Source organism: Myodes glareolus, chromosome 14 (assembly GCF_982192425.1).
Source record: "Myodes glareolus chromosome 14, mMyoGla1.1, whole genome shotgun sequence".
NCBI classification, from domain to species: domain Eukaryota; kingdom Metazoa; phylum Chordata; class Mammalia; order Rodentia; family Cricetidae; genus Myodes; species Myodes glareolus.
In genome coordinates, this window is record NC_142039.1 from 1,060,015 (window position 1) to 1,078,339 (window position 18,325).

Sequence of the window (18,325 nt, forward strand, 5' to 3'; positions counted from 1 at the left end):
GAGCTTCATGAACATGTGATCTTATTATTTTTTCACCGAAATTTGTTTCACTTCTTCAGTGTCTGAGTACCCGCTTAAGGTTAAAATCCCACAGTTGCCTATAAGTCCATCACTTGTATGGGTATTTTGCCTGCAAATATATGCATCCTGTGCTTTGTTGACCTTGAAGGCCAAATACCTTATTACTGGAGTTACAGATAGTTGTGAGTTATTATGTGGGTATTGGGAGTTATACTCAGATCTTCTGAGAAAGCAACCCATGCTCTTAACTGCTGAACCCTTTCTCCAACTCCTCCCTTAATATATTTTTATTCTTTCTTTACTTTGGACAGTTTATATTACTTTGTCTTCTAGAGAATGATGCTCTCTTAATGTAAATATGGTATGGTATGTGTGGGGGGGTATGTGGTATGGTATGGTGTTATGTGGTGTGTGTGTGTGTGTGTGTGTGTGTGTGTGTGTGTAAGTGTACACATTTCATTGCCCACATACAGAGGTTAAGGGGCAACTTTCAGCACTTGGTTTTCATCTTTCACCTTGGTTTGAGGCAGGGTCTCTGTTGTTTCTAATGATCTAAAGCATACGCCAGGTCTGCATACCCACAAACTTCCAGATGATTCTCCTGTCTTCACCTCGCATCTAGTCAGTGGAGTACAGGCATTACAGATGTGGCTTTTCCTGTGGGTTCTACGGACACTGAACTCAGAGGTCATCAAGTTTGTACATACATACTTTAACCCACTGAGGCATCTCCCCAGCCCCCAATAGCAGCTTTTAATATCCTGGGCTACTGTTTGCTTGTATCTAGTTATATTGCTGAATAGTTTCAGAGTTTTGTTCCATTACTTTAGCTTTTCATCCTTATGAGTAATGTTTTTAACCTTCTTTGGCATGCCTGGTAGGTTTTGATTGCTCTCTAGTCATGTGATATTGAGTATATAGTGTTCTTTAGACAATATCTATGATCATTTTTCTGTTATACAATTAAGTTACTTGGAAGAATTTTGACTCTCAGAGTTTTACTTTTACATTTTGTTCAGTCAAATGTTGCCGCCCTCCCCAGTCATGAAGATTTCCCCTACACCAAAAATCAGGAGTTGTCCTTGTCCTGTGCAAACTTCAGAGATTCTTGCAGGCAGTGTAGGATGTTTTCATCTGTTTCCTGTTGCTGCATGATCATTGAATATATTTGAAAAATGTTGAACGTGTATTGTGCGGTACAGAAATTCCTTTCTGGTCAGCATTTACCAAGTGGTACAGCACAGCAGCTGTTTCCATAACATCAAGTATAAATAATCTACAGATTGTTTAAAGTATATGAGAAGATGTACATAATCTATATATATGTCTCATACCATTTTATGTAGGGACTGAACATCTGAGGATTTTATATTAGTTTGGCTCATGGAAGTAATCCTCTGAGATGCAAAGGGACAGTTGGTTGCATAGGTTAGTCATTAAAGTTGTTTAATTTAAAAACTCATACCATTTTGCCATCTGATTGCTTAATAGTTGACATAAACAATAAAATTACATAAAATATTAAATATAGTACATGTACAATTATGAAAGGGAATTATTTAAGATGAACAAAGAAGGATGTGATAAACACTTGGAAAGACTTTAAGAGCATGTTAGAGTGGATTCATCTCAAAATGGAAGGCAACCATAGCTGAGTCCTGATCAGCCAGAAGTCACTCTGACTACACTGTAAATTTGAAAGAGGGTGACAGTGGGTGCAGCTGGACCACACGAAGCAATTATAGTGTCTTTTGTAGGCATGGGAATGGCGATCTGGAGGTGTCTGTCCCAGCTCTCCACCTTGGTGTTGTAGCATGACACAAGCCATAGATAATAACAGTTCCCATCAAACTTCACAGAAACAGATGATAGTTTTGGTGATCTTATCTTTGAGTTGGGTTAGAGAGATGGAAATATGTTTTAAATATATTTGGGAAGTGTATTTAGTAAGCTACACGTTGGATTAGAGGGGAGAGGAGAACATGATCTCTGGGCTGCCAGTTAGAGTCAGATATGGGTACTACAGTAAGATGTCTCAAACTCATTAATCTGAAATAGAAATGCAAAGTTCCAGCATTTTCTTTCCTCTTTGATCTATATGAGAAAATATTAAAAATACTTTTATTCTTTTGTATATACCCATTACACTAAAATTTCTCAGAAACCAATGAATAATGGCATTGACCAACTCTCTGCGAATAGGATGAAAATTTATATATATGAGAAAAATACAATTGATATATATAATTAAATAAATATATTGAGAAATACACACACATATATATCATATATAAACTCATTATATTTGGAAAGATGACCTTGAATGTCTAATATTTCTGCCTCCATGCCCTGGGTGCTGGAATTAATAGACATGTACCACCACACCTAGTTTATACAATGTTTGGTAGCCATCTCAGAATTTCATCTAAGCAAGCACTGGGTCACATTTTCAGCACAGGAAAAAAAACATTAAAAGCATATGGTTCAGTGGGTAAATCACTTGTTACATGACTGTAAGGACCAGGGTTTGGATCAACAGTGTTGTGAAAGGCATGGCAGCCATGTGTAATCCCATCACAAGGGAGGTAAAGAAGTGATTCCCCAGGAAACTGGCTAACCAGACTAGCTAAAACATTGATCTCTCAGTTTAGTGAAAAGCCTTCCCCCCACATATATGATGAAGAGAGACGAAGAGTCCTCATATTAACCTCAGGTCTCACACAAGTGCACCCATGGCCCACGTTCACTCACACACATATGCACAAACATGCATATATATACATATATATATATATTATACAATCATATATATGTATGTGAGAGTGTGTTTCTGAAAATTAAAGAAAAATGTGCAGTATCTCAAACTTCTATTGACTCATTGGTAGTGTGTCAGTATCCTCATTTTTTTTCCCCCAAAAGTAATACCCCTGATTTTTCCTCCAACTGCTACTATATTGGGATTACTAGAATATACAGGTTAGAGGAAACTTACTGCAGATTGTCATTGTATGTCAGTGGTACTAGAAGTAGAGGTGCACATGCACCTGATAGGTCTGCCTTCTGTAATCCCACAGGACTTGCCCCACTCACCCCCTCCTGAGCCTAAGTGGCCCTGCTTCAGTGGTGTCCTTACTATGAATATGTCAACAGGGTAATGTTATTTTGATGTGGAATAATCTTTTCATACACTGTGATGATGTGTCTTTGCCATGGCAAATTCTGATTAGTTCAATAAAGATCTGAATGTCAGGAGAAGATAGGCAGGATTTCGGGGGGCAAGGGGAAGGGAGAGAAACTCAGGGTTAGAATCTAGGCATGCAAGAGAAGCCAGCGAGACATGGAGCAAGTTAGATTTACAGAATGGAGAAGAGGTGAAAAGTCACGTGTCAGAATGTAGATGAATAGAAACAGGTTAATTTAAATTGCAAAAACTAGTTGGGAATAAACCTAAGCTAAGGCCAAGTTTTTATAATTAAGAAAAAGTCTCTATGTCATTTTATGGGAGTTTCTAGAAATCTACATTCTACCTGTTTCTATCTGCCAGTTTATATTAATCTACATTTTACCACATGGCTTTTCATCTGTCCTCTGTTCTGTACATCTGACTGGCTCCTCCTTCGTACCCAGATTTTAACCCTGAGTTCCTCTTTTCTCTCGGAAATCTAGCCTATTCGTCCTGCCTGGCTATTGGCCATTCAGCTCTTTATTAAACTGATCAGACTCCGCCATGGCAAAGATGCATCTTCACAGTGTACAAAAGGTTTATCCCATAACATTTGGCTTCATTGGTACTTCAGTGAATTTAGGATTTCATCTCTGATGAGCTTTTTATGAACTGTTGGTTTTACAGGCTTTGCTGTCAGTACATGATACTGTGGCTCAAAAGAGTTATGATCCTGTATTGCCTCCTATGCCTGATGATATTGATGATGAAGAAGACTCTGTGAAAATAATTCGCCTGGTCAAGAACAGAGAACCCCTGGTGAGGAGATCTCTCGGGGGATGAGCGGGATGGGCATCCAGCACTCACACTTGTCTTTGAGATGTGCTGCTTCTGAGTCCCAATATCTTAAAACAAACCGGGCATTTACATCCAGAAAATATGACTTAGAACAACTAGCAAAACTCCAAGTAAAATAATAGCATCCTAACTATAGCCTTGAAAATATAACCTACTAAATTTGTAAGAATAAATTTAGCATGTAGCCAGGTATGGCTGGTTGGAAATTAAATGATGCAGTTGAAAAACAGTGCTTTAGGCTACTCTTGAAAATTGATTTATTTTAAAATGCAGAGAAATTAACCTGACACCTAACATTTCATAATATATATAGAACTGTTTGTTTTGACACTGGAAGTCCTGTGGTGTTGGACCATATCAAAGGACCTGGGCCTGGGGGAATATTGCCCCATTTGCAACCAAGGGTCAATTTTCCATGATGTTGCTATGGATCTCAGCAGAAAAACATCCTAAGTTATCTCAACGGATATTTTGCCTCTGTGTGTGTGTGTGTGTGTGTGTGTACGTGTGTGTGTGTGTGTACGTGTATGTGTGTGTGTGTGTACGTGTGTGTGTACATATATATGTATGTATATGTATGTATGTGTGTGTGTATTTATGTCTATCTGTCTGTATGTATGTATGTGTATACGTGCACCACATCTGCACGTGGCGCATTGATCCCCTGGGACTGGAGGTACTTCTGGCTGTAAACTGCCATGTAGGTGCTGGGAATTGAGCCTGGGGCCTCTGGAATAGTAGCCAATGCTCTTAACCACTGAACTATCTCTCCAGACCCCATCGTAGGATATTATATGGATAAAATGAAGTGAGAAAGCATTCCAAAAGTAAAACAATACAAAGTAGATAGTTTCGAGAAAAAAAATGTTTTGCATGAATTGGAAGATATAAGATTTCACCAATCTTTAAATTGTACTGAAACACCAGGTGCTGTGTAGCCTGGATTTTGGTATGTTGTAAGGGACCTCTGAGGGACAGTTGACATGCCTGTTCCTCCCACTTTGTTCCTTTCTCTTTGTGTTAGTTTCTGGGTTTTCCAGATAATAGTTATTTCACAACTCTATCTTAAAACACAGTTTGAAAATCTGCCTACAAATGCTTTTTTTTCTCTCCCACCTCTTTTGCCTTGAAAGGGTGCTACCATTAAGAAAGATGAACAGACGGGGGCAATCATCGTGGCCCGGATCATGCTGGGAGGAGCTGCAGATAGGAGTGGTGAGAACCAAGCTCTTTATTCATTGAATAAGGACAAATTGTGTTTGTTCTATAACAGTTGCAATGAGTAATTAAGTGGCCACCAGTCTTTTGATACAATATACAGAACCAGGAACAAGATTTTTCATGATGTTGAGATGTGAAATACAAATAGATGATAGACAAATATCCCCCTGTGCTCTTAGCTCACATGGGTTTCCACACTCCAGTACCGAGGGTCAAACCTATTGCGTTGGCTGTGCTAGTCAAGTGTTACATCACAGAGGTACTGTCTAGCCTGCAGAGTTATAGTATGACCCATGTTAGTGTTTTTGATGTGAAAAATACATGCTACTAAGAGCATGTAATTTTATAAAAATAAATTTACAAATTATATCAGATGCTGGAGGACTAGCTCAGTTGTAAAAGTATTTGCTATTCAAGTGTGAGAACCAAGTTTAATCCACACCATCCACATTAAAAGCCAAATGTGGCTTTTATGTATGTGCCTATCATCACAGTTCAGGGGAGGTGGAGTCCACAGGCCAATGTGTGACCAGGTCTTGGTGTACTCCACACCAGTAAGAGACCTAGTCTCAATGACAGGTAGTTCATGCTTGAGGAATGATGCCAGATTTGACCACAGGCCTTTACACAGACTTGCACACATGACATGCATGGCATGTGCAGACTCACACTAAATAAAAATAGTGAATAATAAAAATGATTATTTTCTAAAGTATCAAAAATGGGCATTTCTAGATAGAGACCAAAATACTGTTATGTGATTTGCTATATTCATCATCAGAGAACAGCACAATCAAAGCATGTGAGCTGTGAAAGACGGTTTCTTTTCTTATACTTAAGTTACTTCGAGGAATGACTGACACTTGAATGTCGGGAACAATCACAGATCATCACGATGTCATTTTGTGACACTGTTGATTTACCAGGTTTTGTATTTGTCAGGTCTTATTCACGTGGGTGACGAGCTGAGGGAAGTGAATGGGATCCCAGTAGAAGACAAGAGGCCTGAGGAAATAATACAGATTTTGGTAAGCTGTCACTTCATTCACTGTGCTTCAGGCTTAGTCTGATTTAGCTTCAGCCCTCCAGATTCGAAGTGCTGCACACACTTAGGAACACTTTTGTACATGTAGTGTCAGAATTTTCATTTTTGTGAATGGAGGAAGCAGTAACGATCTGAGATGAGGTTACCATATATGCAGTATTTCAGACCAATGTGAACAGATGGCATCTACACTGCTGTTCGTGAGGCTCTTGCCTCTGACCACCCCCATTGGTGCTAAAACTTGAGTGAAATTGTTTTAGGAATGGGAATTGTTAAGTCTTATATTCAGGTGTCGGGGTAAAGTGGAGACTGCCCCTGGATATATGAACATGCAAACCTACAGCGATAGAAAGCTCTCTGCGTTCCTCTGAACAGATGTCATCATAAATGTCCATTAACAAGGAGGTCTGCCCTCATCTGAGACAATCAGCAAGTATCATGGGATTACAGTTTTAGTTAAATGCAAGTAGAGACTCAAACTGACTTTAAATCTTTCAGTGGACTTGTTGTTCATGATGTTTATCCCACTACTAGAATAAAAGTGACCTGGCTGTGTTTGGTTTCTTTTTCTGATGCTATTGCTGCCAAATGAATTCCATATTAATAACTACAGAAACGACAGCATCTGGTATCAGCTTTTTATTTCACCAAATATGAATACCAACACTTAGATGCTGGGATCTTGTTTTTGTGTGATCTGCTCTAGGCATTGACCCTTGTGCTCATTTCTAGCCTTTTTCATCATTTTGTGTATTTCTGTTTTGATGTAATTTAACATGAATGGCAGTTGATGTATTGATACCTTAAGTGCACAGGATGGAAAAGTGCAAAAATGGTCTTTAAATGACCTAACATACTTTAGAGTATTCTTGTGTTTCTGGAATTTCTACAAACATACTTTTCTGGTTTTGTCTAAGTAGAATGCTGTACATTCCTAGGCATGTTTAGCTCTCTACCTGTCTGTTTTGTTTCCCTCTTGCCTCCAGCTCTCAATTGACCCTTTCTTTGATCCCCAATACTAGAGTCAGTCCCAGGGAGCAATTACATTTAAGATAATACCCAGCACCAAAGAGGAAACAGCTTCCAAGGAAGGCAAGGTAAGTCTTTAAAATACTGTTTGCAGTGGGGAACTTAATGTTATTTTTTTCAGCTAATACATAGATACTTTGAAAATAGCCATTTCTTATGTCTAAGTTGCAAGAATGCAGACAGCTTCACATTTTTCTCTCCCATGTATTCCTCACTTCCAGATGTTTATCAAAGCCCTTTTTGACTACGATCCAAAGGAAGACAAGGCAATTCCATGTAAGGAGGCGGGGCTGTCTTTCCAAAAGGGGGACATTCTCCAGATTCTGAGCCAAGATGATGTGACTTGGTGGCAGGCGAAGCGCGAGGGCGATGCCAGCCCCAGAGCTGGCTTGATTCCCTCCAAGCACTTCCAGGAACGGTGAGCCGCTGGCACAGATGGTGACCTTTCTTCAAATGACTTTCTGTTCCCTGCAGAATATCACTCTAGCACAGTTATGATAAAATGAGCTTCAGACCCTGCCTATGAATCTCTTTTCCCTTGGGTTTGGACTTGGAGCACTGTTTTGTCTAACTCATGACTAATGGCCAAAAATAGTATGACAGTACCAGGTCCTCCTAGGTTGTTGTTGTGAAACAAGCAGACACTAGCACTCTTAGTATCTGAGTGTGGGCTGCAAGGAAAACACATAGTCATTTCAGAAAAGGAGAGTAACTTTAAAACTTGAGAAGTATCAGATTTAGTTCATTTGAACAGATTGCTTTATATTCCTTCAAGAGCTTCCTTGTGGATTTTATATTTTGGTGCTGTGTTAACCTTGAACCTGTGCTGAAAGTTGATAGGCCCATTGACCTTTTCTTTCCCCAGGAGACTGGCGCTGAGAAGACCAGAAATAATAGTCCAGCCTCTGAAACTTTCCAACAGGAAATCATGTAAGTTTGTTAATAAGAATGCATGGAAACCTGATCTTGCTGTTGGTTTTTGAAGGTTAAAGCAGGTGCTCCAGGGAGGTGCTCTGGGAGGGGTATCATATTAGCCTGCAGGAGCTCTTGAGCCATCATTTTTCAGAAACCCAATAGAGAAAGACACAGTAACGACAGTAATGTGAATCTTTACAAGAAAAAAAAAAATATGGTAGGTTGTTCATTGAGATGTCTGAGACAGCCATCAGTAACTTCAACTCTTAAGGACTGAATCAATAGAGCCTACGGTACAACTCTGTTTTTGTTTATTTGTTTGTTTTGTATTTCCCTAAGCCAGGAGGTTTGTGGTAAATTTTATTTCTCAGTAAAAAATAAGGACAAACAAAATAAAACTATAGTTTTTCTGGGCATAAAGGCATTTGTGCCTAAGAGCAACCATGTTTCTTAATTCCTTATCTACAAGTCACAACTGGAGACTTGATTCCATCTGCACAGAGTTGACAAACCAAACGGAAGGAAAATGAGAGTAAGGACTTACAGAATTACTGAAAGGGAGGGCTTGAGGACATTCTGTTTTTCAGTTTATCCTTCCTTTACCTTTTCTTTATTTTCTGTTTTTTTATCTTCTCGAGTCTCCAACTTATACACTTGATCTCTCTAAATGTTCCATGTGTCTGAGCATTTTAAGAGAGAAAGAGAAACAAAAAAAACCAAAAAACTGTCTTTCCTTTAAAAAAAAAATAGAGATTGCGTGTTAAACAGTGAAATGAACAAATAAATGGCCCTGAAATCTTATACCAACATCTGTTTTTAGTCTTGTTGCATTTTTCACATCTCCTGTTATTTCCTTCAGTTTGCAGACACATACAGCTCAGGAATCACGTAGTAAGAAAGCCAAGCTTCAGCTAAGTGTAAATCCCACAGCAAACCAGTATAGACATGCACCACCAGTGAATCAAAAGCTTGCTTGATTTTGCTGTGTCTAGGTGGGAGGAAGACATTCTTGCTATAATGCATGTGGTGTTCTGAAAAGTCAGAAGGTCTAAGGCTAATGGTGCATTATTTCTAAGTGTGGTAGCTTTTTCATTGTTAGCTTCTCCAGCTTCAAGGAACTGAGCCTGGATATTGTATCAGAGTTTGTATAGTTGGAATATATTCAGTGCTTGTTAGATAAAACATGCCACTAAACAGTGAGGGAAATGAGACTACACTCAAATTTGAAGATGTCTTCAGCTTTTGACTGTAGGAAACTTGGAAACATATTGTTTGAACTAATTGGGAATTTTCACCTATTTTGAAAATGAGCTGTGTTTCTTTAAAGAACTAATAAAGAAGGGGTCTCTTCTTAATTGCTCTCTCAACTTGGTATAAATGCCTGTGGATGTGAGTGTGTGTGGCTATGAAGGGAGAGTGTTGGTGTGAGCATGAGCTGTAGTGGAGGTTTTTGTCCATTGTTTGGCATCATTTTATTTTCGTGCTAATATTTAAATATTTGGATCTGCTGCATATTTATTCCAAGAAGTATCTTTATCAAATTATCATCTTAATTTGTTTGTTTATTTGGTTAATTTTGTTTTATCTCTTGAGTTCCATTCAGATTCTTGGGGAGCATAGTCATGTTAGAATGCTCACCCAGCATGGCCTGGGCTTCCTGTCCCAGCACTGTAAAACAAGAGAGACAGAAGTTGGCTTTCTGGCCCTTCCTACTTGCTCTTCCTTTTTATTTATTTATTTATTTATTTATTTATTTATTTATTTATTTATTTATTAAATTTCCACTTCCTCCCCTCCTCCCAATACCCTCCCACTCCTCTCACTCCATCTCCCCCTTCCTCTCCAGTCCAAAGAGCAGTCAGAGTTTTCTGCCCTGTGGGAAGTCCAAGGTCCTCCCTGCTCCCTCCAGGTCTAGGAAGGTGAGCTTTCAAACAGACTAGGCTCCCACAAAGCCAGTCCATGCAGTACAATCAAAACTCAGTGCCATTGTCCTTGGCTTCTCAGTCAGCCCTCATTGTCAGCCACATTCAGAGGGTCCAGTTTGATCACATGCTCCATCAGTCCAGTCCAGCTGGCCTTGGTGAGCTCCCGTTAGATCAGCCCCCTTCCTTTTTCCCCTCCCACCTCTTTTCCTGGACTCTTGGTTCTTGGGTTTTTGAGACAAGACCTTGCGGTGTAGCATCAACCTCATGAGCTTTTTGTCCCAACTTACAATGCTGAAATTAAGACCTGTGTTCTGTATTTTCCTCTTTTAATACCTTTATTTTTATTCACTAAGAGATGTTATTTGCTTTTTTATTGGTCAAGTAAATCTGTACAAGATTATGCAAATAAACCACCAGCATATTTAGAAATAGCGTTGCTCAGTCTGTATCTTTTATCCTCTGATATTGAAGTTCTGTTTGAAATTTCTGTGGCCATTGTCTACAGAAATGGTTGTGTTAGCTCTGGATATTTTCAATGACATGTAAAAGCACGTAAACTTATGTGTCATTCTGTTTTGTCTGTGTAGCCTTTGTGTGTACTACCTGCCCCAAATGCTGGGCAGAGTTTTAGAGTGAGAAACCCCATTGTCAAACCCTTTCCCACACTACAAGACAGTTTTAGGAAGAAAAACAGTTGATAGAAATGATGTTCAGTGCTTGAAAGAAAGTAATTGATGGGGCTAGAGAGATGGAGCAGCAGCCATGAGCATGTGCTGCTTTTGAAGAGGTCAGATCTGAGCGCCTGCATCATACAGCTCACAATCGCTTCTCCCTGTAGCACCTTCTTCTGTCCTCCTTGGACACCCACATACTTGTACATACACATACACACTAATAGATCTTTTTTAAAAAAGGATTCTTCAAATTAGTGATTTTTTTTAATTTTATGAAAAAATACAGTAATGAAACAATGATTTTGAGAATAGGGTCTTATGTAGCCCAGGCTGGCTCTGAACTCTCTGTGCATCCAGGAATAACCTTGAATTCCAGATCCTTCTGCATCTACTTCCTGAGTGCTGGGTTTACAAGTGTGAAGTACCACACAAATAGTTTCTGAAGTGCTAGAATACAACTCAGGGTGTTTTGCGTATTATAGAACACTCTGCTGGCTGAGCTATAGCCACAGTTCCTAAAATGTTTTGAACTAAAATTTAAGTGTACTTCAGACCCAGAAAATACAGCATGCACTGACTTAGAAGTACTAAATTTCACCATGTAATAATAACACATTAAATCACTCAGTTACCTCTTATCACAATGTGATGGCTTATGTCTGTAGTTTTACTCCTTATTTTATTCCTAACTGTATCATACAACTGGAAAAAAAAAGGAGTTCATAGAAGATAATTCCAGAGCCCTATAGTGACTTGGTTAACATCAACATAGAACACAGAAGAAGGCTTCTAGTCATGTTATCTTTTCATGTGTCTCTGTGCTAGAGTTCTTGTTCTTGGCTTCAATGAAAATGAAACCAAAAAGACACTAATGAACTCTCCAGACTTTGAAACTAGCATTTTTGTACAAAACTGCAGGAGCATGTGTGGGTGGCATTCATCCTTGGTGGATCCATAGTTCTCCTTAAACCAAGAAATCTCAATATGTATTCAGAAAATAGGCTTCTCAAACAAGAGTGTTTGCTTCTTAAACAGTCCTGAAAACTGTGACAGAAAAACTCTTACAATGAAAGTATTCTTAAACCTTGGGAGCTCTCTTTGCCACCCACCCCCATTTTGAAAAATTGTTTATACAACAAAAATCTAAACTATAACAGAATAAATTCCCCATTGTTTTCACATAGTAGCTCTGTACCTGTGACACAGACAGAAGGACAGACATGTCTGATAGCCTTCTTTGATAATGACCACCTTTGGGTTATTTCATCAAAGAGGCAGCAGCTGCTCAGGTCCTGGATCTGGGTTAGTGTCTCCAGTAGCACCTGGGAGAGGTTGATAAAGAGTTGGCAGCTTGTAATTCCTATGTTGCCATAATTTATTTTGTGCTTCGTTTACATTTGTCTATGAATATCATATTTGTTCCATTTATTCAGATACACACTCTATGCTGTGGATGGAACCCAGGACCTTGTGTGTGCTAGCAAGTGTTCTATCATGAGCTATATCCTAGTACCTCAATTAGCTTGTAAGAAAGAGATAAATTTCTTTGCTTGAAATATTATTCCTTTTCTGTTGAAGTACAGACATGTTATCTAAGAATAATCTTTCTAATTGTATCCAAATATAATCTATAAATTAAGTATTTATGGCTTTCAGAATGGATGGGTAGGGAAACCTCTTTTTCACATAGATTATTTTACAGCAGAATATCAAAGTATGATTTCTATTTTTAGTACTTAATTTTCCTTTATAGTTATCAAAGTATAATATCTCAATATTTTTCAGACATCATACTGAATAATACTAATTTAAATTCTTTACTTTAAAAAATAGCTCTGTGGAATTTTTGGCATTAGGCAAATAAATCTGCAAAAATTTTGATATTTTAAAACATAAAATCACAAGCCATTTCACTTTAACCGATTGTGGTTTGGGGCTTGTAGACACAAAAGGAAATACTTAAATACATCAAAAGCAGGTAGGACCTACTCATTACAAATTGACAGACAATGTCCAGTGAAAGAGTTTTAAAAAGCAAAGCAAATGTCATTTTCTGCACATGGTACCAACATTTAAGGCCACATTTCAGATTCTGAATGTTGATGTAATGAAGTATTTCTCATTGAGTACACACCTTCCTAATGCCATCTTCAGTGTACGTAGTGTTTTCACACGTTATATCAATTTAGAAACAGAACGTTTGTGCTATTGAACACTTTTGTATATATTAAAACTTTGTCAAGCATTTGCTTAATGTTGGTAGCAGAACAGAAACACAGTTTCCTGTTAGGCACTAGAGAGATTAGTCAGCAGTTGAGTGCGTATTGCTCTTGCATAGACTCCAAGTTCAATTTCCACAGCTATGTCAAGAAGCTCACAACTGCCTATACTTTCAGCTCCAGGGAGATCTGATGCCTATAATTTCCCCAGATACCTGCCTTCCCATACCCACACACAGGCACATACTTTAAAATATTAAAGACCGTATGAATATCTTCTCTTTTTGTTAGCTTTCCAATACATGAAATACCTGGGATAATCATCTTCATCAAGTGAAAAATTTCTTTTGACTCACAGTTTCAGAGAGTCCAATCCGTAATCACTTGACCTCCTTGTTTTTGGCCTGTGGCCAAGAGACAGTTATGACTAAGGGTTACATGTGAAGCAAAGATATTTATGTTGTAGCTAGGGTGTAAAGAGGAAATGGGTTCCTCTGTCGTTTTCATGGACACATTTCTGGGGTTCAGAAGCCCGCCCACTAGGTCACCTTAAAAAGCTTCCACTTTCTCCATAGCTTGGCAATATGGCCTTTGGCAACCAGGGTCCTAGCTAGAACACCCTAAGCTCTAGCACCCTAATCTTCAGTGATACTGTTGGGAAGATCCCGCAGGTCAGGGCTTTGTGAGAAGGGCTGCTGATAAGCTGGACTGTCAATTTTCCAAATGTTCACACAGTACCACCTCACTAAATTCTGTTCATAGCTGATGGTGTCACTTCTAAAACAATCTTAGGGAAGATTATTCTAGTTTGAAGGGTTCCAAGCCATGGTGTCTTCTGCAGGTCCTCATGGAGTCCCAGTGGCATGTCGGCGAGGAAGAGTCTGCTCATGAGTCGGGGTCTGATCTGTGGTCATGAAGGCCACAGTCAGAGGGCTAAGGGGATTGAGGAAAGCAGATGCCTCCTTGCTGACTGGATAGGAAGTGGACTGCAGCTCTGTTGTGTACAGCTCATGGCATCCTCCCCTCCAGCTTTCCCAGTCCAATCTCTGGGTTCCTTGGTGGCCATTCTTCTGTGTTTTTATAGCCACCAGAGCTCAAAGCCAGTAAGCCATAGAATCCTGATATGTCGGCAGGAGCTAACCCTCTCAGGCCCTTCTGGGAAGCACATGTGGGTGTTGAAGCTACTGGGACAGGGCAAGGGGAAGGAATGTTGGGGGTGATAGCGATACACAGGAGACATGGAGGAAACAGGGCAACCCCAATCCTCCACTGGTGGTGTTTCCTAGCTCATCTTGAATAATCACAAATTGGTTCTGATGTGAAAGTTTGGGGTTTGGGCTTTAAACCTGTGTGGCCAGGCTTCTGGGTCCACATCCTTTGTATTTCACTACATGGGTATTTCAATCTGTATAATGGGTCTAGTAGTCCTTGTGGAATTGTTGGAAGGCTTACCCCAGGTTCTTCTGAGATCAACACTCTGCATATTTTTCAAACCTGTCAATTCTAAAGGAATCCTTTACTTTTTCCACATGAGATCCATTAGCACACACTTGCTATTGGATGTGTTTCCAGTTTTACTATGCACACACACACACACACACACACACACACACAAATAATAATAACAAATAAAGATTATTTTTGGAAGAATAACACTTATTGTAGAGATAACTATGTACCCATGTTTATTATGGTACTATTTGCAGTATAGCCAAGGTACAGATTCAGTCTGGGTACCCATCAACAAATGAATGGGAAAAGGAATGTGTATACTTGAAGGCCTTTGCTAAGTCATAAAGAAGAATAAAATGTCCTTTACTGGAAATAGATAAATGGCATGCCATAATATTAAGTGAGATAAACCACTTCACGAAAACAAATACAGCATTATTTCCTCAGGTGGAAGCTAAGGGGAAACAAAAAGATAAGGAACTAGGAGGAAAGGGGAATATGAGAGATGTGGGGGAGGACAAGGTAAAGATCCGCAGGACGGAATGGAGGGAATGGTGAGCATGCGTTTGGTATGGGCCAGCCAGGGCTATACAATGTTATGTCTCAAGATAATAAAAAATAATAATAAAATATCTCCCATGAAGTAATATATGTGATGATTACCTTGTCAGGATATTGTTGAAATTACAGAATACTTAGACATGTTCAGGGGAAACTTGCTAGTTTCTAAGACCTTTCTTTATTTGATTGTTTACTGTTCATGAAGCTTTTTAACATATTTGAACAGGTTGATATAAACCAACCAATCTACTAAAAGTAAGTGAAATTTCCTTATTCAAGGAAATTTTGAGTAAAAATTATTGAGTAAAAAGTATTATTTTTAGTAAAAAGGTTGATAGTTTTTTTCTAGTTGTTTTTTTTTCCATTTGGTCACTGACTGTAAGCTCTATGCCCACTTGATGCCTTTACTAAAGTGCATACATTCTGAACATGCAGGTTGCAGCACTGTCTGTTATTGAAATGTTTAAATATATGTGTTTTCTCTCCTTTGACTTTTCTAAGATGAGGAATCAGTTGAATGTGGTAGGTAGATTTTATTTCAGTTGTTTTTTGTTTGGATCTTTCTACTTCCATTGTGTTTTCTGTCAGTTTAACCATCTTTCTCATTTTCTTTATGCTTCTCAGAGGAAATTAAAGGTACTTGTACAAAAGTCTCTTTGTGTGGTTAACAGTTTTATTTCGCGAATATTAGTGTAGGATTAAATCAGATATGTTGAGCAATTGTGGCACAGTGCTCTATATGAGTACAAACTTTCATCTTTCTGTATTAAAAATCATGGTTGGACTTGGTTTTGTAAAGAAATGTAGTGGGTTTTTCCCTTCGTGTAAGAGAATTACCTAGCGTATAATCACAGTTTTCATGGCATGCTTGTATCTCTGTCATCATCCTTAAATAAGGGGAAATGGAAAAAGCAGTGCTGGCCATACTTGTTGTGTGGTGACAGGCAGGTGCTCTGGCCCTCTAGGAGCCGTGGTGTCTGCATGGTCTAGTCAGGGTGTGTTGGTGTGACTATTCTAGAACAAACAGCACCTAGTTCACTGCTTTAAAATAAATGTAGGTCAGAAGTCACCCAGTTCCCTCCAAAGAGTAACACAGTGTTTAGTTTGTTTAAAAATATTTTATTTGCTCTGTTGGTTTTTTGTTTTGTTTTGTTTTGTTTTGTTTTTTAGAAAATAGAATGTTATTTTTCTTTCCCTTCCCAACTTGGGATCCGTATCTGTCAATAAGGGTGTATTCTAGTCTCACCTTCCTGTCTACTCCAGCCAGCCAAAGTAAATGCTATGTTTTACATATTATCACAGAACTGATTTACTTTGGGAGTCAACTGGTGTAATTTTCTTTACTGTGAAAATATAAACAGTTTGGATAATTTAGAAAACCATTTTCTTTGGAACTGCATCTGAAGAAGGTCGAAAGAAAAAAAAGAACAACCCTGCATGAGGTCTCAAAATACCTGATCTTTAGTAGAAAACAAAGTGTTTTCTAAGAGTGCCGCCGTCAGGGCTGCTCCATGCTGTGCGCTACATGATTGTTTCCAGGGATGGCCTTGCGGCATCTGCGGCTGGGCTGCTAACCATTCTGCTTTGTCTCCTGACTTCTGTTCTGTTGGCTTTTACAATCCACCCAGAAGATGCTGGATGTGATGGTAACAACAGCGGAACCTACCTAGGTGAGCAACTGGTTGTAGAAGATGATTTCTTTGCTTTCTGTTGCTTTCTTCAACATAATTACCTTATTTCCTTTAGCATGTTTGTGTGATCATGCTCCAATACTTAGGCAAGCAGGAACCTTGTATTACAGGCTCAGCGGGCTGGATACAATGTGCTGTAGCTGTTATGCCAGGAACGCTCCAGACAGGTTTGCAAGAATTCTGTGCTTTTGGTAGAGGATGAGCATATTCTGATGGTGTTAATATTTTTTCTCAATAGCAGTTTCTGAACTTTTCTAAACAGTTGAATTCACTGGGCTTGTTCAAAGCTCTGAATAAATTTCTTTCTCTCCAATCACATCTTCCATATGTCTTATGACATATTATTTCCACAGCCCCATAAATAACATAAATACACTTAAGATTTATTATTAGTCTCTAACGTATGTTGTAAGAAATGATTTCTAGTTTGGAGATGCTGGGGGATGTTGTAAACAGAAGCAAAGGTGTCTAGAATCGTTAAAGGCAACAAGATGTCTTCCTCTGCATTTTGCCTCCAGCCTCTCCTACCATTGCAGTATTTAGCCATCAAGTTCTGTGCTTAGCAGTTGCGGAATGTGTGGAAACGCAGGGCCGAGCATCTACCTTGTAGCCTCCTTTTAAGAGTCACACTCTCATGCATGGCAAAAGATCTCTTGGTTTCTGAGGAAGTTGAACAAATAATGTGCTAGGTATTTAGTATCTGTATCATCTCCAATACATCGAGGTTGGGATATTCTACCCATTTTATGACAATTAGACAGAGGCTGGGAAGTAAATGATGTTCACCTAAGAACCAAAAGACACAATTAATGCTTCTGGCTTCATCCCACATCTGTATAAAGGTAACAGCTATAGTCTGACTCTCTGCTGCTGCCTTTTGGGTTTTGGGTTTATAAAACATATCAGAAACTCCAAACACACGGTATTCTCACTCCTAATAAAGATCTCATGTTATCAACCAAACTAAAATTATGGTCTTGTCTGCACATCACCTGAATTTACAGAAAAGTCTAAGATTTGGGGGACCAGAGAGAACCAGAACGTTTCTGCCTCCATAGTTTTCTTTCCAGAGCAGTGCAGTGTGTCCAGTGCTCTGTGGACTGGCACCACCCTGAAATCCGAGCAGCTTCACACAACAAGCATTTAGGCCGGTAGGTCCAAGATAGGCTCTGGTTCTGCCCAGGCTCAGCCTGGTAATTGTTGTGGTCTTCTGGATGGGGTCTGTGTGATTTGTGGGGAGTTTAACTGAGTGAGCTCATTTGTTACACACACACAAACACACACACACACACACACACACAAAGCCAGATGTAACAAATGTGTCTTGTGTGTGTGTGTGTGTGTGTGTGTGTGTGTGTGTGTGTGTATGCACACATGCGAACACATGTAGGTCCCTGCATATGAAAGCCTGAGGTTAATGTCAACCATGCGCTAACTTATTTTTGGATACGGGATTTTTCACTGAACATGGAGCTCACTGATTTGGCTAGAGTTAGTTGGCCACCAAACCTCAGAGATATGCTTGCCTCCCCCACTTACCAAGTGTATTGC

General features: G+C 39.2%; 1 protein-coding gene across 2 annotated transcripts in view; it reads left to right on the top strand.

The window, feature by feature from the left end:
* Mpp7 (MAGUK p55 scaffold protein 7) overlaps nucleotides 1–18,325 on the top strand; it is a 210,486-nt gene that overhangs the window by 152,515 nt on the left and 39,646 nt on the right. For both annotated transcript variants that reach the window (XM_048460938.3, XM_085698908.2), the window contains 6 exons: nucleotides 3,872–4,003; nucleotides 5,176–5,257; nucleotides 6,206–6,291; nucleotides 7,331–7,405; nucleotides 7,559–7,755; nucleotides 8,203–8,267. In XM_048460938.3, the coding sequence (XP_048316895.1) occupies nucleotides 3,872–4,003; nucleotides 5,176–5,257; nucleotides 6,206–6,291; nucleotides 7,331–7,405; nucleotides 7,559–7,755; nucleotides 8,203–8,267 (637 nt within the window). The remainder of the gene's footprint in view (nucleotides 1–3,871; nucleotides 4,004–5,175; nucleotides 5,258–6,205; nucleotides 6,292–7,330; nucleotides 7,406–7,558; nucleotides 7,756–8,202; nucleotides 8,268–18,325) is intronic.